This window comes from Planococcus citri, chromosome 2 (genome assembly GCF_950023065.1).
Source record: "Planococcus citri chromosome 2, ihPlaCitr1.1, whole genome shotgun sequence".
In the NCBI taxonomy this organism is placed as follows: Eukaryota; Metazoa; Arthropoda; class Insecta; order Hemiptera; family Pseudococcidae; genus Planococcus; species Planococcus citri.
Genome location: NC_088678.1, coordinates 69,650,642 through 69,670,931, shown reverse-complemented (window position 1 = coordinate 69,670,931; position 20,290 = coordinate 69,650,642). Strand labels below are relative to the sequence as shown.

Below are 20,290 nucleotides of genomic sequence, written 5' to 3'. Positions count from 1 at the left end.
ATGATTTTTAAAAAGAAGATAATGTTTGGAATTTTTTTGAAAAAAAAAAAACAATTTCTAGCAATTCTGTAAGTATAATTCTGTTAAGAAGCGAAAGTTTTTTACATGTTTTGGAAAAAAGAGCAGGATTTTTAGCAGCTTCAGCTTGAAAAAATGTGAAAATTTTACCAAAAAACAAACATTTTAAATTTTAGAAAGAATCAGAAATAGAACTATTGGCCAAAAAAAAAATCCATTTTTTCGCAATTAATTTCAAAAAATGAGACCTTTTCTTGACTTTTTTAGGCAAAAGAACGACACTTCTTTAAAATTTTTCGTAATTTTAGGTAAACAAAAATTTCTAGAGAGCAGGACTTTTTCAATTTTTTGGTTAAAAAGCGAGACTTTTTGGCATTTTAAAAAAGCGAGATTTTAGGGAAAGTTTTAGAATGAAATGAAGACATTTTGAAATATTTTGCAAAGAAAGCGACAGTTTTTAGCAAGAAACGAGACCATTCAGCAACTTTTACAAAAAGTGCGATTTTTTGCTAATTTTTTCAGAAAGCAAGAATAAAAATTTTATATGTACGTACGAATAACGCATTTTAGCAACGACAACACCGGCGACTGAGTCGAAGGTGAAGAGAGCATTGAAAAAGCGAAAGAAACCCCATCTTATGATTTATCGTATTTGCACAAAAAATTATGCAACTTTCTGCTACTTTGACGTACTTTATAGCTTACTTTTTTTTCGTCGTTTAAGCAATTTATAACTATTTATTAATGCTGAAGTCGTTTCAAGGTTTTTTTGTATTTTTTTTTTTACAACTTTAAAAAAGACTGAACAATTTCAGTAAAAGGTGGAGAGCTTTTTGTAACCGTATTGGAAAAGAATAAAAAAGTGTATACGTTTGCAAAGTATTCACTTTATTGATATTACGAAGCACGTTTTTCCTCAAGATGCATGAAAAAAAATTAATCTTTGATAGTATATTGAAAAATTGAAACTTTTCAACAGGAAATGTTTTTATACGTTTCATTGTGGAGGGAAAGGAGGAGAGTCCAAACATATTAAAGCTTTACAGTCATTATTTTTCCATTTTCAAATAAATTTCAAACAAATGATCCAAAATTCAAAATTATAAAAATTTTAGCAAAAAAGCAAGATTTTCAACAGGATATTTTTTCAAATGTTTCAATGAGAAAGGGAGGAGGGGAAGGTCCAAATTCATTCAAGTCATCTTTCCATTTCAAAAAAATAAATTTTTTTTAGAAAAAATGTACAAAATGAACCAAATTTTCAAGTTTGATTTTAAAAAAAAGGACTTTTTTTGTAATTTTGGTTTAAAAGTTCGATTTTTGGCAATTTTTCCGCAGCAAAAACGTGAAAACTTTTTTAAAATCGTAATAAAGAACGTGATTTCTTGCAATTTTGAAAAATTCCCTACAATTAATTAGATAGCCTACGTTTCATTGATTTTTATTTCAATTCTAGGGGCTTCTTGTTGGTAAAACAACATTTTTCAGGAAACTAGAGCCGTTTTTTTTATTGACAAAAGGGTGTGATTATGACACAAGAACTGAAAATTGGTTTTCAATTCATTTTTTTCAAGCTTTTCTTGAAATTGGATCTGGCAGTTTCAAACAAAAAGCATTACTTTAAACAGAAAATTCCGTCAAATGTTTCGTTAAGAGGGAGTCGTTATTTTTTCACTTTCAAAATTACCCAAAGCAAATGAACTAAAATTTCAAATTATGAAAAAAACAGCAAATGAACCTGTTTTGAAATATTATTTACTGATATTAAGTCACTTATGAGTTATGTGTCTAATACCTTGTGACTGTTCAAACAATATTTTTAAAAAAAAAAAAAACAATTTCAAATTGGTAACATTCAAATTTATAAATTTCTGAAAAAATCAAATTTAAATCAACAGCAATTTTTAAATCGAATTTTAAATCGAATCCAATTTATTAGTTCTAATTTTACTGCGAGGCTGGAAAATTTAAATTTAATTTAAAACCAAAAGGTGATTTATTAATGATTTGAGATTTTTATTTCGGTTCAAAAAAAAAAAAAATTAGATCAAACTTGATTTTTTTTACTTACTTACCTGATATATTTTTAATGAATTCGTACCATCGTACTTAATTTCAATTTTGAATCAGATAAGACCTTTTGTCTGTTTCTTTTCAGAAGGAAATGATTGAATTTGATCAGGTCAGATCAAATTTGGACATTTCTTGGATCCAAATTTAGTTAAATTCACACCTCTCATCTCCTGCAGTTGAAGTATAGCATACCACAAAGACGTGTAAAAAATTTAAAACAAAAAAGTTATAAGAATACTTTTTTTTACAATTTTATATTTTTGTCAAAAAAATGAGACTTTTTAGTTTTTATTTTAAATAAGTTAATTTCGAAAATTCCAACTTTCAAGACTTTGAATTTTAAAGATGAAGATAGACTGAACTGAATGAACGAATAAAAAGAATGCAAAGTGCAATCAAGGCTATATTATCTAACTATTCGAATTGCGCGCGGTGCAGTGATCTTCAAGTCACAAACAGTTCTGATTGGCCAGTGATAAAATAAACAGGAAATTTGAGAATGAGATGATAAGATGAAGATGAAAGATGAAATTACGATTTACGATGATAACGATGATGGTCAGTTTGTTCTTCACGAATGTAGAATTTAAATAATTATTCAAGTTACACGTACGACATTAAATGCATGTTTTTCATCGAGATAGTTGAGTAAGTATTTCATTTTTAATTACTAAATGTCGATAGTGCTTTAGATCTGTAGCGAAAACAGAGATTTCCATGACCATTCTCTGTAATGTAAGCTACATGGCATACAAATAACTTCATCAATTTAAATCTTATCTGTATGTTCCGCAGAAATATAATCCCTGGAAACATCATGGATTCCTCAGAACCATCGATACATCATCAAAATACAAACAGATTTATGAGAAGTCAGTACTACGATGTGATGGTGAAAGTGGACGCGGATGTTTATTATCTGAATAAGCTACTGCTAGCTTTGAAATCAGACTACTTCGAGAAACTATTAACTGAATATTCCGACCAAAAAGAATGCAATTTAATACAGCTACCGGTAATGGATACCGATACGTTCTCTGCCATAGTCGATATGATATACGGTAAAGAACTGGCATCTGTTTTAAACGACGACAACTACGTTTCTTTGCTAATAGCGATGGACTACTTGCAAATGGACATCGATTCGATGATTTACGCAAATTTCATAGAACAAAAACCTACCGCAGATGCGAGAATATTCACCTTGTACAATTACATACGAGACAATCCGAACATGCAGTACTTGATAGTGCCAATTTTAAAATATATATCTGAGCATTTCATAGATTTGCGTAGTAACAAAGAATTGTTATCCTTATCGCTCGACCATTTCGCAATTATTTTACATAAAGCCAGCACCGGAGCGCGCGGTCTCCATATAATACGTCAAACGTGTCAAATTTGTGCCGAATGGATTCATGACGATATCAAAAATAGACTTCCTCATGCTGCACAGCTTCTAAATGCTGCTAAACTAAAATTACATATTAAAGGTGTACACGATGCACATTTCAACGTACAATTACCCCAAATCACCGAACACATGACACCAGAAATACTAGCGAAACTGTTTCGTAAATGTTTAGTTTTCGATGGCGAAATCAATCCGGGTACGTAGATTTATCTATATGATTAGAATTTCGAATTTCTGAAGATATTATTTTTTTAATTCTTTTTTCAGTTCACGACGAGTTGCTGAAAGATGTGAACTATAACGAGAACGAAATTCCCATCGGTTCTAAAAGAAACCAGCTAGAAAAGTTGGCAAAATTCGTAGAAAACAATTACTTTTACGATACCGAAGTCAAAGTTGAAGAGAAAATCTATAAACTACATCGATTCATGCTGAATTCAGCGTCCGGCTATTTTAATGAAAATTCTTCCAAGCAGTCCAACACAAACACTCAAAGCTCCGAAGCATTAACCCAGCAACCGATTAGAATCAACGAGTATTTGCTTCGTGGCGTTGATCAAATAACGTTCGACATGATCGTCAAATACATTTACTTCAACGAATTGCAAATAACATCCGAAAATATAACTTGCCTGTTGAAAGCTGCCAATATGCTGAAGATTGAGAAATTATTCCACGATTGTATATCGTGGATGAAGGAGAACATCGAAGAAGTTTGTACGAAAATCCTTATCATCGATGAATGTACTCGTATCGACAGATCGTGGATGGAGGAGAATATCGAAGCAGTTTGTTCGGATATTTTAACCGGAACTGTGATTGGCGACGAGTTATCAATCTATTCGATTTCTTTCGATACGTTGGAGGATTTACTCTTGTCATCGTCAGTTTGCTGTCGTAATGCGCATCAACTCTTGGAAATATGCTCGAAATGGGTAATGCATGATGTAAAAAATCGATACCATTTGATACCTCAGATCGCACTTGCTATAAATCGCAATCGCATGATAGATCACGATGATCATAAAATGCAAGATGTCGATTTCAACAACCTCTCTGAGCAATCGATTCGAGATAAATTGTGGAATATTTTATCTTCGACTTCGCTGATTTCTTCCGCGTTCGGTACGAAGATGCCAAACAAAGGTACGAAGAGGAAGTTACACGAAATACCTGTATTTTTAGCATGGACCGGTGACGATAAAATTCATATACTCAACTCTAATTTAGATCAAATCGAGTCATTTTGTTTCGTCGAGTATACTCCCAACCTTATTAATCAGTACTTTAAGTTTGCGGCGACTTTAATTAGTGATAATTTGTTCATTATGTTCAGTGTGCTAGGTGTTTTTCGTACGTTTTACGCTTATAACGTACCTTCGAGAAAATTCATTTCCTTGAATAGAAATAATCTAACCGTGAAGGAATACTCGCTGTTGCAGAGATACTGGCTGTTGAATTGTCGCGGCCAAATTTACTGCTGTTTTAAACAGGGCAGTGTATTCAAATACTGGACGGAATTGAACCTTTGGATGATATTTTCAGCCGAGCCAAAGTTTGGTAATATTGAAGCAAAGAAACGCGTATGGTTCACAAGTGATGGAAATGAATTGTACAGGATGTATCAAATGTCCGACACCGAGTTAGGGCAGTACGTTATAGAAGCATTTAATTTCCAAGAAGACTTATGGCTGAAAAAAACGTCTTTTAAAGTGATACAATATTCTCTCCATGTTCCCATCAACCTAACCATCACAAGTGGTAATACACTTACTGTAATTTTCGCTTCGTGCTTCAAATTATTTGACCAAAATACGAGAGTATGGAGTCACGTTTCTTGGGCTGAGGGTACCCGTACTCGTGGGTCGATTCGAAACACACCTTTCGCCTTCACTCAGTATCAAGATAAACTTATACATGTGTTAGGGAATAACCTGTATCAAAAGTCCCATGAAGATCCAAGATGGCAGTTGAAAAAAGAATTACCGCTGAGATCTGACTTATCGTCGTCGTCTCGTTCCAGTATGCGAGTCGATGTGACGCCTTACCCTTATAAGTACGCGTATATTACTGCCATTCATGTATTCTAATGCATGTAACTTTGTGATCAAGTTACCAAGTCATTTTTTACTTCTTATTTATCATTTTATGGAAATGACTGATTTAATTTTAAGCATTCTGTTTTGTACTTCGTTCGTCAGAATTTTGAAAACACCATACCCCTTCTGTAAGAATATATGCGTTTGTTGAATTTTGTTTAATAATTTTTGTCCATTTCAGCAAAGGCTGTTGTATTTTTGGTTATTTCTGGCAAATAAGCGAGGACTTGAGCTATTTTTGCGGAAAAATTGACGAGTTTAGGAATTGTTTGCAAAAAAGCAAGCAAATTTTTCAACAATTTTTCGCAGAAACAAGACTTTGGAAATTTTTACAAAAAATCCTACTATACTTTTTTTCTTCTTTTGGCAGAAAACGAAATATTGCCAATTCTCGTAAATAAGCAAGCTTTTTAACCATTTCGAGCAAAAGAACAGAACTTCTAAGCAAGCAGATTTACTTCACATTTGGCAATCTTTGGTGAAAAAATGAAAATTTTTGGCAAAAAACAAGACTAACAAGTTAACAACTTTAGCAGAAACTGAAAGCAGGACTTCATTTTGGCAACTATTGGCAATAAAAAAATTAGAATTTTTTCGCAATTTTGTCTTTTTTTTTTGCAGTTTTTTCATAAAAAGCGAGACGTTTTGACAATTTTTATCAAAACAAACGAAACTTTTGGATAACTTTTAAAAAGAAGAGACTGTTTGGATTTTTTTTTGAATTAAAAAAACAATTTCTAGCAATTCTGTTATGAACCCAAATTTTTTTACAATTTTTGGAAAAAAGAGCAGGATTTTTAGCAATCAACTTATTGGCAAATTATTTTCGGTGACTTCTGGCAAAAAAAAAAAAAAAAAAAAAAAACGAAGCTTCAGCATAATTTTTGAAAAAATGTGAAAATTTAACCAAAAAAGAAACATTTTACAATTTTAGAAAAAGTCAGCAATGGAACTATTGGCCAAAAAAATTCCATTTTTTCGCAATTATTTTCAGAAAATGAGACCTTTTCTTAACTTTTTTATGCAAAAGAATGATAAAATTTTTGGTAATTTTAAGTATACCTAGACCTACACAAAAATTGCTAGAAAGCAGGACTTTTTCAAATTTTTTGGTTAAAAAGCGAGACTTTTTGACATTTAAAAAAAAGGAAGATTTTAAGGAAAGTTTTAGAATAAAATGAAGACTTTTTGAAATTTTTTGCAAAGAAAGTGACAGTTTTTAGCAAGAAACGAGACTATTTAGCAATTTTTACAAAAAGTGAAATTTTTTGCTAATTTTTTCATAAAGCAAGAGTGTGCAAGATTGAACAATTTCAGCAAAAGGCAGAGTTTTTCTCCTCAAGATGCATGAAAAAAATGAATCTTTGAATAAGTATATATTGAAAAATTAAAACTTTTCAACAGGAAATGTTTTTATATGTTTCATTGGGGAGGGAAAGGAGGAGGGTCCAACCAAAATTCAAAATAATTATAAAAATTTTAGCAAAAAAGCAAGACTTTCAACTGGATTTATTTTTTAATGTTTCAATAAGAGAGAGAGGGGGGAAGGTCCAAATTTATTCAAGTCATCTTCCCATTTCCAAAAAAATAATTTTTTTCTAGAAAAAATGTACAAAATAAACCAAATTTTCAAGTTTGATTTTTAAAAAAAATGGAAAACAGGATTTTTTTGTAATTTTTGTTAAAAAGTTCGATTTTTTGCAATTTTTTCACAGCAAAAACGTGAAACTTTTTTAAAATCGTAATAAAGAACGTGATTTCTTGCAATTTTGAAAAATCCCCTACAAATAATTAGATAGCCTGCGTTTTCATTGATTTTTATTTCAATTCTAGGGGCTTCTTTTTGGAAGAACAACATTTTTCAGGAGACTAGAGCGGGTTTTTTTTATTGAAAAAAGGGTGTGATTATAAAACAAGAACTGAAAATTGGTTTTCAATTTATTTTTTTCATGCTTTTCTTGAAATTGGATCTGGCAGTTTCAAACAAAAAGCATTACTTTAAACAGGAAATTCCGTCAAATGTTTCGTTAAGAGGGAGTCATTATTTTTTCACTTTCAAAATTACCCAAAGCAAATGAACTAAAATGTCAAAATATGAAAAAAACAGCAAATGAACCTGTTTTGAAATTTACCTAATTTCTTGGAAAAATAGAAAGAAAAAATCAGGAATTCTTAAAATTTTGGTAAAAAGGCATCGTCCTAAGTAATTTTGGCAAAAATTTATGACAAAAGAAGAATAAGCCAGACTGTTAGATCTCTGCCTCAATATCGTACAATCCCGATTTACACCCCAATACATACGTACTACAGAAGATGACCCTTCCCTCCCCTCATGTCTTCAACAAAAATCCTCAGTCATTCAGACACGCTCAAAATTGAACATTATCACGACTCAATCATAAAAGACTCCTCACAAAAGGTATTACCAACACCTCAAAGCTCATTTAATAAGTACAATCAATTATCAAATGATTCTTCTCTAGTAAAATATAATCCGATGAAGATATTTAAATTGCTCTTTAAATAAAGATATTTCTACAAGATTATAAATTCTCAATTTATTATATGACAAGTTAAAGCGTCTAGATAAGATAAAAAAACAACAGGAACATATGGGATGGGTACTTAATACCGTTTCGGTATTAAGGTATTAATAATTTTCAATTAGGTAAGTACTCAACTCGAATACAATTTTTTTGTTCAAAATACAATCAATGGATTACGGTGATAAAATAATCCGAGTCTTGGGTGATCGGTTTTTGAGATAATGAGGACGTAAAAAGGAAAATGATTTCATGTTTCAATCTCAGTAAACGGAACTCTAGTTTCTTTTGAAAGTTCATTTTTACCAAAATGGCCAGTTACAGGTTTCATTTATTCGTTTTGGCAATTATTTTCGCAGCTGGTAAGTTATTTTTTTTTCCTATAGTAATTTATTTCACTCCGTTATATTATATTTTATTATGTAAAAAAACACACACACAAAAAAAACATGAAAAAATATTAATAATAATGCCATTAGACTTAGAGAGATGTGTTTGAAGAGATGCTTACAATCTAGCTATTTTATTAGAATTAGAATACAAAACATGTATGAATGTAGTACTTAAAACATTTATGTTGATCCCCAGTCGTTGAAAATTTTACAACCACTTGAAAAATCATTATTAAAGATCGTAAAATTTCAATACCTTCTGTATAGTCAGTCTTATTTCTATAAAAAATTTTTTATTATAATATTATAATCGTTGGTCAACTCGGCAGCTTTATCGGTATCATCAGCAGATGGCATCAAGGAAGAGGACTCCGATCCATACAAACAGATTCCATCAGCCGCAATAAATCCGCAAGAATACGGTACGATAAATCCGCCCAGTTGAACGATTTTTTCAAATAGGTACTCCTTGTAGTAATCCATTGATTATAACACCTCTCCACCCACAGATATCGGTTACTGGCAGAACAAAGCGTTGAAAACTCTAGACAACAAATTACAAAAATTGAATGAAAACAGGGCCAAAAATGTAATATTTTTCTTAGGAGATGGCATGTCTGTGGCGACTATCACAGCGTCTAGAATGTACAAAGGACAGCTCGAGAATAGAACGGGAGAAGAAGGGCATTTGTTTTTCGAGAAGTTTCCATTTGTTGGACTATCTAAAGTAAATATTCAATTCCATTCAAGTACATAGCTTACGATTAAACTTTCAACATTGAACATGATTTTTTTTTTTTTGCAAAGACCTACTGTGTCGATAGACAAGTACCTGATTCAGCCTGCACATCGACAGCTTACATGACCGGAGTGAAAACGAATTTCAAAGGAATAGGAATTACCGCCAAAGTACAGCAGACGGATTGTAAAGGAGCGAAACTTGAGGCCAATCGACCTTCGTCCATAGTACAATGGGCTCAAGAAGCAGGCAAAGCGACAGGAGTAGTAACGAATACCAGAATCACACATGCTTCTCCTGCTGGAGCATATGCTCATATTTCGCACCGAGATTTTGAATGTGATAACGATATCGTCGCGCTCAAAATGGATAAAACGTGTACGGATGACATAGCTAGGCAACTAATTGAAGAAAATCCGGGTAAAAATATAAAAGTAAGTATGAGACTGATTTTGAAATATGTACAATTTTTGAACAAAAAAAGTGACTCACAAAAAATCCTTGAAACGAAAAAAATCGATTTAAAAGAATTAAGTAGGATCGAATTCTTCAAGCTACACCTTTACTGAATTCCCAGCTCTAAGAAAATTCTGAATGAAAAAAAATCTGTTTTTAAAGCTCCTCCTCACCTTCACAATTTTTTTGTATTTTTCACTCTCGAAGAAAATAGAACCGGTTTCAAAATCATATTTTCTCGTCGAAATAGCCTCGAAACGATCGTTTTACAGGTTAAGTCATCAATAAAACAAGAAAAAGGCTATTTCTGAGCTATCTGAAATCCCCCTTTCCCAACATGAAATCAAAAATGATTTTCAAAGATTCGAAGCCTCATCAAAACCAAGCAGTTTAAAAATTTCCAATTCAAGATTTAGTTTTCGAAAAAAAAGTTCTTTAATAACAATCGGGTTTGAAAAGTAATTTCAAAACTTAGTTGAGAAAATTTGAATTTTGAGAGCTGACTGACCATTTTTTAGATCATACTTTCGCTCTGTTATCAAATGGAGTGGAGCTGTGCCTTGTGAAGCAACTGAATACTTGAGGAGCTTGGAATCAAAACTCACTTTTGCCATCAGGCAAAGTTTCGAGAAAATCGACAATAACTGATTTCGCCTAGTGCGTTGATGAAAAAAACGTCGCAAAGTGTGTCGAGCTCTTGAGTAAGACTACTAAATAGGATTCCATGAGAAAATTTTTTTTTTCAAGTTGCCATATCGTTGCAGTATGGCTTTCAAGTTTGGCAAAAGTGAGTTTTGATTCCAAGGTGGGGTAATTTCACTTTCTTTTGCAAATATATCGAAAAATAAGCCTCCTAGAAGAAAACTAACGACATTATGTCGATTGGAAATTTAATTCTCTACTATTTTCCTCGATTTAATTTTTCTGTAGAATGCTTCGTTCCGTCTCCAGACAGCTTTAAAAGTTTTGAGCGCTGAATTTTTCCAAAAATTATACTTTCTTTTGCAAATATATAGAAAACTAAGCACCATAGAAAAAACTAACAACATTATGTCGATTGGAAATTTAATTCTCTACAATTTTCCTCGACTTCATTTTTCTGTAGAGTATTTTGTTCCGCCTCCAGAGAGCTTTAAAAGTTTTGAGCGCTCAATACATCCAATTTTTTACCTCCTCAGTTGCATAACTTCCAAATTCAAAACTACCATTTTCGCTATTTTCACTATCAGAAAACGCTTCCGAAGTTGCAATTGAATCATTTTGGCTTTGTAGACTGCCATGCGACCTTGAAAATACAGTTTTTTTTATAGCTTGGAGTCAAAACTCACTTTTGCCACTGGCAAAAGTGAGTTTTGACTCCAAGGATACTTTTTAACACGAAATTGTGAAGAACTGGGGCCGAATTCGGAAAAATGGATTCTGTAGGGTGATAGATAAATTGAAGAAGTATCCGAATCCGCAAAAAAACGCATATCGATTTTTGGTGTCAAAAGTGAGTTTTGATTCCAAGCTCCTCACTTGTCTAATGAACTGAACTGGACAACAAAGGTTTTCTTCGAGAGTGGAAAAAAATTGGTAAACAAATACATATGGCCTAAATTGAACGCTACTTTTCCCTTCCCCTTTCATTAACAATTTAACAACAATCCTTCGCCATTTAAAAATCATATTTAAAAAAAAAAAGAAAATGTAAATCAAAATAGGCGCGATATTGTGGAAAAGGCTATAAAAATCAACTTTTTTATTTCACCACAAATTTCATGGAAAATGCAATATTTTCGCACAAAAAATTTAATGGCTCGAAATTTTATCAAGCCACAAATAATATTTCGACAGTTAAAATTGATTTTTCCATTTTCAACAAATTTTAAAAATCTAAAAATTGCCTATTTTTCATTAGCAAATTTGATGAATAGATTTTTATCCCAATTTACCCCCCCCCCTTTCAAAAAATATAGCCTGCAACAAGATTTCAACTCTCTCCAAAAAATTTAGAAACCCAACCAAAGATGTGAAATTGGAATCTTACGCAGCTGATAATCCAGTTTCCAACTAATGCTTTTTTAAAATGTGAAACATGAACCCCTCCCTGCTCCTCAATCTCAACAAATTTTAGCAAATTCCTCCTCAAGAATAGTTTTTGTCTTGATTTTAGAATTTAATTTTGAAAAAAAATTTCAGAATGAGCCTTTTTTCTTCATCAAGGATGAGCAGCATGCGGCTTCTAGCACCTCCCAAATGGATCCAAAATTGAGACGAATGCTTTCACAAGAGAACCATTCGAGGTATTCGTCCCCTATTTAAACAGAATTGCAATTTTTGGAAAGAATATGATCTTAAACTCCATAATCAAAAAATTCAATTTCAATATAAGTTATTTTCAAGGACACTGGACAAGAAGATTATGGCCTTATTTTTTTATTGATTCTCATATTCACCCCCAGCACTTCCCCTTCTCCACCTCTGAGCTTAAATTTGAGAAAAACGGCTCAATAAAATATGATATTAACTATTCGGTCTTGTGCGCAAATTTTCATTTCCTTTGTACATCCTCAGAAAAAATTATGACTCGTAATTGATTGGATTTTTTTCAAATTTCAACGGAAGGGGGGAGGAGGAGAATAGAAATGAGATGCTAGGACCACGTTTCTCGAGCTGAGTTCAAGGAGACACTTTGAGTGCAAACAGATCCCCTCCAGTCCCTTTTGCCATAATATTCTACAGGAATTTTTGGCACCTCAACATCTTAAATTTTTCATTTTACAAGAGATGAATGTATTTCAATCGACGAAAAAATTTTTGGACAGTAAAAAAAAAAAAGTTGAAACAGAATTTAAAAACACACCATTAGATTTTTCAAGAGCTAAATTTTATTCTTCGATCTTTGGCAAATTTTTGGAAATTCAAACGAAGGGGCTGAATCCACTTCTTAGGTCTCTTTGAATAGGGAGAACAAAAATTTAAAAAAAATTAGCAAAGAAATCAATGAAACATTTGAAAAAAATGTAAAATGAAACATTCAAGCACTTTCCACTAATTTTTTCATAGACCACTGTGCCCCCCCCCCACTCAAAGGAGCATGGGTCGAACCTGCCTACTATTTTTCCTAAATTACATGTTGTAGAAAAATTTCAAAAAGCGAACTTTGAAAATTCCCTTTTTATGGCTGAGTTGAAGTAGAATAATGGCCTACAACAAAAATTCTACAACTGGGTCAAGATCAATTAGAAATTGAGAGATTCGATTTTAATGAGTCATGTAAGCAGAGTAACAAATTTTCGTCGATTTTAAATTTAGAAAGTATCTCCTTTCAAAAACTTCAAATTTTCTTTTCAAAATTACTGTTTTTAATTTGAAATAGCGATTTTCAAATTTGGAAAAATTTGCATCCCAAATTTCAAAAATTTTCCAAAAATTGAAAAATAAATCAAGCAACTGAAATCTTGGTTACCAAGTTTCTGAACACCCCACTTTCGTTGAAATCGAAGCCACACACTTCAAATGGCTTCTTCCAGTAGAAATGAAAAACCTGAATTATTTACCTTTTAACCAAAAATTGTTTCCTGCATCAGAAATTATAAGTGGAATTTGTGATTCGAGGAAGGAAAATTCCTGAAATCACATTTTCTTGAATCGTGAAAAAATCTTCAATTTTCAAAACTGTACATTTCTGTTCGATTTCTTTTTGTCACAAGGTCATCTTTCGATTTAATTTTGGCAACTGATAAGATCACCAAACCAGTTTCGAAAATGAGTCAAAATAAACAACATTTACAATTAATTCGTATTTCATGCAATTTTGCACGTCCTGTACACGAGATTGGAATATTTTTCATCAATATTTGAATTTTTCATCACTCAACTTCTGGTTTTCCAGCAACTACGTTCGAAAACAACACACCCAAACTGACTCATTCGATACTCTCGAGACTCGAGTCCCTAAAAAATAAACTAAATAAGTAATATTTTACAAAGAAAAACTATAGCTCGTGATGAACTAATCTCATCGTCTTACTGATTGGGGGCATCGCAGTGTGGCGAATAATTCTCCATAATTTCAGGTATTACTGGGAGGAGGCCGAAATAAATTCCTACCCAAGAGCAATCCTAATTCAACTCACGGTACCGGAAGCAGAATTAGTAAAGATTTGATCGCAGCTTGGAAACAAGATAAACTGAATCGAAAAGAAAATGCGGCCTATGTCACAAATATCGTCGAACTGGATAAAGTAAACCCAGAAAACACTGATTATTTATTAGGTAAACCAATACCTATATCCCATTTCCCTCATTTTCTCCATTTCAGTCTAATAAGTTACTCAATACTTATGAAAATTAAACCACTTTATATAGGTTTATTCAACCCCGAACACATGGAATACCACTTGGACGACGCCAAAGAAGAACCACCCCTATGGAAAATGACCGAAAAAGCCATCAAAATACTCCAAAAAGAAAAAAACGGTTTCTTCTTGTTCGTCGAAGGAGGTGAAATCGATATGGCTCATCACGAAGATCAAGCCAAACGAGCTCTCGACGAAACATTAGAGTTCGATAAAGCAATCGAGACGGCAGCCAAACTGACCGATGAACAAGATACTCTGATCGTGGTCACCGCCGATCACGCTCATACGATGACCATCAATGGATATCCTTACAGAGGGAATAATATCTTGGGACTTTTTGGAAACTCTAAAGATGGATTACCATATTCGACTTTGAGCTACGCTAATGGACTCGGCTATCGTAAAGAGTCCTTTCTCGGAGGCAGATATAATTTAGACAAGGACGATACAAGTACATATATTTATAATATTCTCATCTAAACAAGTATAGTCTTCTATAATCGTTCAAATTCAAATTACAATTATTTATCTCCTCTTTTACGTAGATAATAAAGACTACAGATTCCCAGCAATGGTGCCAAAGAAGAAGGAGACCCATGGAGGTGAAGACGTCGCTGTGTACGCTCGAGGACCTTGGGCACATCTCTTCACCGGCAACTACGAACAAAATTATATTCCTATCGCCGAAGCATACGCAGCCCAAATAGGACCAGCTGCCACAACAAAACAAGACACCAGACAAGATGTTAAACCGAATGCAAGTTCATCCGTTTCAATTTCGGTCAACATTTTATCACTTTTAAGTTGCTTTTTGATAACTTTAATGGTTAAATTTCACAAATTTTAAGAAACAACACTTCAAACACACGATAATAGCGAAATAAAAGACATACTCGATCTTCTGTGACGTCATTCTTATTATATTTTTTATTGTCAGAAGTAGGTAGCTAGTTCGCAATAATCCATTAAGACAGCAATTCTCACACTTTCCTCACCCTACCTTGATCTCAAACTGTCACATAAATTAATCCAGTATAAGATAACCTAGTGATTTTCATCATAAAGCCCACATTTCGATTACTCGAGCACTCGATTTGGATAAAAATTTCAATTTTTTTTCAGTTACCTCGAAAATTTCGAATTCGACCTTGTAATCAATTAATCTCGAATTAAATAACAGCTATGAATCCGCAGTCGTTTTCAAATCACTGAACCGTTATCGACGAATCAGTGGAACGGATGATTAACCGACACGAGACAAGTCGTCGTGCGAAATTTCGTAAAATTATGAGCACCGATCAGAGCGAAGTTTTTACCTTCATTCATTGAAAATTTTGAGAAACGCGAGAAATCCCACCAAACCCCTCTATTTTATTTTCGAGCCTCAAAAATCAGAATGATATTTAAAAAAATAAATCGTCAAGCCAAATCGTACTACGTTATTTTTAGGCAATTTAAAAACGAAAAACTAATATAGCCCGAGTCGTCCTCGTCTGCAATATATTCGCGAGAGAGATTTATAGAACTACAATTCAAATTCCATTACATGGGGTCTCCCGTAAAGAATACCTACGTACGATGCCAAATGTTTGTTCTTTTCTTTTTTTTTAACGACTAATAAATCCGGTAAACTGAGTTTATTTGAAATGTATACGTTTGAATAGTACGTCGCATCGTGTAATAATTTCACTCGCATGATAAAGCAACCATGACGTTAATTTGATTTTTCTATCGTCTCGTGCGGTAATGACGAACATTACAGCAGGAATTATTAATCTGTAATTAATTCTCTACTTGAATTGCATAAAGTAAACTTTTCTACGAAAAATAAATCGATATGGATTATTCTTACGCAGAGGAGAAAAAAAACAAATCGTAAGGTTGGCAACTTGCCATCTTTACTAGTTAAAAACACTCGTTATTGGAATTAATTATACGGCTCAGATCAGTCAAAAAAAGTGATCAACGTTAATGAATGAGTTGAAAATAATCACAAAACATGGATTTATACGAACGAAGGTAATAGGATCCTCATGAAAATATGTCTTTGAAAATTTATCAAATCAGTCTACAGGAAGGGTACCTGATTAGGTTAGAAAATATTGAATAGGAATAATGGAACCCCCTCCTCCCCGAGCTGATCCTCTAAGACGACTTTTTTCTCAAAGAGGACATCCCAAGATGAAGAAACATTTTAAAGCAAATTTTCCGAAAAAATTTGTCCTTACTGACAAAATGGCGGTTATTTTGAACATAGGACTCGCACGAAATTTTTTGAACTGGACATAGCTAGATCGAAAAAGCATTCAAAAATTGATCATCAGCCAAAATTTCAAGTGCTAAAGTGCATTTTTTGATTTTTGGTAAATTTTTCAAAATCACATTTAGGCCAAAACTGAGAAAAAAAATCAAATTTTTATCAAATTGACCTAGAAAACTGAAATTTGGGATATTCTATTTTCGACCTGCCAAATCGATTGGAAACGGTTTAAAACAGTTTTGAGCTGTTCTGGAGCCTCAAGCAGATTTTTGAAACTTGAAATTTCCACAATAGTCCGTCTAACAAAAAAATCTTTAAAACCCATCAACTCTAAAAAACGCTGAAATTCGGCTCACTGAAAAAGCACGTCACCCAAAGCTTAGAACCAAAGATTATTATTTGATTTTTAGTGAATTTTTTGAAATGGTGAAAGTACAGCCCATCGGTATATTAATTTTCGAACTGATCTGGAGCCTCCAGTAAGAACTAACACTTTTCTCCAGTAATTTCAAATTGCTCCAGAAGGCGCTATAATCAAGTTCGGCAGCTACTAAAATCCCATCACATGTAGACATTCAGAATCGATTAAGGAAGGCGAATCCTAAAATTGAGGGGGAGTTTGAAACGTGCATTTTTTTACAACTTGAAAAATTCACAAGAGAGGTATCCCAGCAAGCAAAAAAAATTTGTACTGGACAAAATCAAAGCAAAACAGCAGGTAAAATTACATGAACAGCTAAAATTTTGAGGCCTAAAGTGAATTTTTCGATTTTTAGAGACTTTTGAAAATCAAAAATCGAGGCCAAAAATTTTTAAAAAATGAAAAATTCCATAAAATTGACCTACGGAACTTGAATTTAGTACGTAGCCCATTTTCGTCCACTCGAACAGATTGGAAACGATTTCAAAACCATTGTGAGATGTTCTGAAGTCACCAGCAGATTATTGAAAGCCAAAATTTACTCTATACCCAAATTTTAAAATGCTGAGGTAATAAAAACTGCCCTCATAATCGAAAATTGGAAAAATATAATATGGTTCTGAAACGGAAGAAACCCGAATTTATAACTTTTTTTTTGTTGCGAAACTGGAATTTTCAAAACCTTGCTGGAGGCTCTAAAACGTCTTGAAATCATTTCCGATTCACTCAGAACGTTGAAATATTGAGATATAAAATAAATTTTAGCTTATTAACACTATTTGGTAACATTTTGTAGAAGTTTTAATTTTCAAAACTCTGCTGGAAGCTCCAGAACTGTTCAAAATATTTCCAAATTGTTTTCAAATTGATTCAGGAGATCAAAACAAGGTAAGTGAGCACATATCAAATTCACGTTTTCCAGGCCAATTTCAAAATTAGTTTCATTAAAAAATCAAAAAATGCACTTCAGCATCTGAAATTTTGACAGTCGAATAATTTTTGCATGCTCATTCGATTCAACTTTAGATGGGTAATTTCACAACGAATTTTTATCGCTACCTCAACAAGTTGAATAATTCGTGTCTAATTCTGAGAAAATTCATAATTTTTTGATTCAAACCCAAATCAGAGCTCACGCAGGAAGGGAAGTGGAAGGGGGGGGGATAAAAACAAGGAACAACTAACTCCTTAATATTTGTACTTTCAGTTTCTAACGTTCAACAAAACAGGTCAATAAAAATTTATGTGTGTATTTATGATTCAGCACCAAAACCAACGAAACAGATACGCGAAAATATTATAACACAATCGAAACAGGGCAATAAAAAACACACCGATGATTATTGTTGGTGGATATATTTTTTTAGAAGGTATATATCTTGGGGCTATCAAAACTACTCGACTTGCAAGTTCAATATCAATAATGTGAACTTTCGATTTAAAACCAGACAACAGAACCCATAAATTCGAAGTAAACAATAATGTGAATAAAACATTCTCTCTTATCTTCTAATACTCATGTATCGTAAGTACGAGTACATCATAAAATTGAATCTGACATAAATTATTATTTTTTCTCCCAGAATAATCGGACGGAGAAAAGATAAAGAGAGCATGAAAAAAATGAAAACTTAAAAACGATGAACTTCAATTTCTCAAAAATTACCAATTGTATGAAAAACACAATCTCACCCCCCCCCCCTCAAATGCAACAAGCAGGTACGGGATTCATACACTCTTACTCGGTTTAGAATCTGAACGAGCGCGATTAAGCAAGTACCTTATACATAATAACTTAATTTCCAGCTAGTAATTGAGTAAAACTAACAACTTCTAATTTGTCCCACCAAAAACTTGTTTTTCATGCCAATATTTTTCGAAAAATTCGCACCCCAGCCTAGGAATTGAAACCCTAACCCCTTTTTGGCTTCAAAAACAGCATTTTAAAATATTTCTTATCAAGAAAAACTTCAACAAGGAAAAATTATGAGAGAGGTAGGAAGTTTCTCTGGGACAGACGCATTAATGTACATTTCACTTACCTACTCTATTACGATAGTACTTCTAACCACAAAAAAATTGCACTCACCTGCAACAAAGAAAAATAAAATTGCAAATTAGTTAATTTTTAATTAATAATTTCATACTTTAACTTATAATTAAATCTGCCTGTTCAAGTAAAAACATGGAATCAACCACTTAAAAAGTGCACAATAACTTGGTGCTAGGAAGTACAATATAGATGTGTTAATGGGCCATACCTAAATGAAAGTATCAAAATTATTGGGAATTTATTTTCAAAAAATCTTTGCGCCATTGTGACACAAGTAATAAATTGATTTGATATGATGAGACAATTCTTTAAAAAACTTGTATGAACTTGAAAAGTCTTAAAATCATTTAAAAAGGCACATAAAACGAATGAACATTTAACCAAAGTTGAGATGAAATTAAGTGGCAAAAATTGCATAAAACATCGTGAAAAAAAACCGTTAAAATAATATAAAAATATAATTAAAATCGCTTAAAATCATTGAAAACTGATGAAATTTAATCAACGTATAAGTATATTAAATTGCATAAAAGGTCACTAAAACTCGTCCTAATGAAATTAAAACATTTTAAAAAAGCAAAAACTGATGAAATTTTCGGAAAATTTCGCGAAATATGCATAAAAACGCCACTGGAACATGTTAAAAATGACAGAAAAATACTCAATAGGCCAGACAGAAAGACATACGACTATGATAAGCTAGACAGGTAGGTCAATGACCCATAGGAAGTCCGACAGTAGGATCAATGACCTTAAGAGACTAGACAGGAAGGCAGACAGACAGACAGACAGACAGACGGATCAATGACCTTAAGAGGACAGACAGACGACCTTGAGAAGCAAGACAGGCGGGTCAATGACCTTAAGAGATCAGACATGTATACAGACAACCTTTAGAAGCTGGACAGATGGGCCAATGACCCTGAGAAACCTCACTGGCAGACAGACGATTATAGGCTACAGGTAGGTCAGTAATTTCAGGAAGCCAGGCAGCCGGGTCAATGAACTCAAGAGGTCAGACAGGCTGGCAGACGACCTTAGGAGGCCAAACAGACAGATAAACTCGAGAAGTCAGATATATGGGTCAATGACCTTATAAGAGACCAGACACGAAGACAGACGACCTTGCGAAGCCAAACAGAGGGGTTAATGACCTTATTCTATTAAATTCTTTAGAAATGTCAGCACTTTGTGTTATTTTGGAATAATTTTAATGTGTTATTAACTGTCTGTGTCTACCTACATACAGTAGCGTGCAAATTAGTTTGGGACAGCAGCAAAATCACAACATTACACCATTTTTCAACAGCTCGCTACAACAATACCGCTAAAATTACAGGGGGTAAAAGCCCTATCCTTTACAAAAATTTTGATGTGTTAGAACCAAAAAAAATAAGTTTCTATAAGCTCATAAAAGCTCACTGAAATAAAAATCAGAAAATTTTCAGTCTTTTAGTTTTCCGCATTTACCGGACG

General features: G+C 33.0%; 3 protein-coding genes across 4 annotated transcripts in view; 2 read left to right on the top strand and 1 right to left on the bottom strand.

Annotated features, from left to right (window-relative positions):
* The first annotated feature begins 2,522 nt into the window (after positions 1–2,522).
* Positions 2,523–5,756, top strand: LOC135837417 (uncharacterized). The gene is made up of 3 exons (XM_065352681.1): positions 2,523–2,739; positions 2,887–3,701; positions 3,773–5,756. The coding sequence occupies exons 1-3, from the start codon at positions 2,717–2,719 to the stop codon at positions 5,593–5,595; spliced, it is 2,661 nt and encodes an 886-aa protein (XP_065208753.1). The 5' UTR covers positions 2,523–2,716; the 3' UTR covers positions 5,596–5,756.
* A 2,612-nt stretch (positions 5,757–8,368) lies between these two features.
* On the top strand, positions 8,369–14,982 carry LOC135837428 (alkaline phosphatase-like). Of its 2 annotated transcripts, none has more exons than XM_065352694.1 (7): positions 8,369–8,509; positions 8,869–8,961; positions 9,145–9,266; positions 9,347–9,712; positions 13,796–13,994; positions 14,088–14,531; positions 14,626–14,982. In XM_065352694.1, exons 1-7 carry the CDS (start codon positions 8,458–8,460, stop codon positions 14,925–14,927), a joined length of 1,578 nt encoding a protein of 525 aa, XP_065208766.1. In that variant the 5' UTR covers positions 8,369–8,457; the 3' UTR covers positions 14,928–14,982. The 2 variants fall into 2 exon arrangements, with proteins under 2 accessions (XP_065208766.1, XP_065208765.1); XM_065352693.1 differs by having other exon boundaries at positions 9,049–9,266.
* The window catches only part of LOC135837439 (non-structural maintenance of chromosomes element 3 homolog), a 69,244-nt gene continuing 57,500 nt past the window's right edge, over positions 8,547–20,290 (bottom strand). Inside the window, exon 6 of the mRNA XM_065352705.1 lies at positions 8,547–9,083. The gene's annotated coding sequence lies outside the window, so the exon portion shown is untranslated. The remainder of the gene's footprint in view (positions 9,084–20,290) is intronic.

Bases quoted from the DNA above. Each gene is read 5' to 3' on its own strand.
- LOC135837417 (XM_065352681.1), top strand. From the start codon at position 2,717: ATGTTTTTCATCGAGATAGTTGA. The intron at 2,740-2,886 runs GTAAGTATTTCA...TATGTTCCGCAG, and splicing joins TTTTTCATCGAGATAGTTGA to AAATATAATCCCTGGAAACA. The intron at 3,702-3,772 runs GTACGTAGATTT...TTCTTTTTTCAG, and splicing joins CGATGGCGAAATCAATCCGG to TTCACGACGAGTTGCTGAAA.
- LOC135837428 (XM_065352693.1), top strand. From the start codon at position 8,458: ATGGCCAGTTACAGGTTTCATTTATTCGTTTTGGCAATTATTTTCGCA. The intron at 8,510-8,868 runs GTAAGTTATTTT...TCAACTCGGCAG, and splicing joins GGCAATTATTTTCGCAGCTG to CTTTATCGGTATCATCAGCA. The intron at 9,267-9,346 runs GTAAATATTCAA...TTTTTTGCAAAG, and splicing joins CATTTGTTGGACTATCTAAA to ACCTACTGTGTCGATAGACA.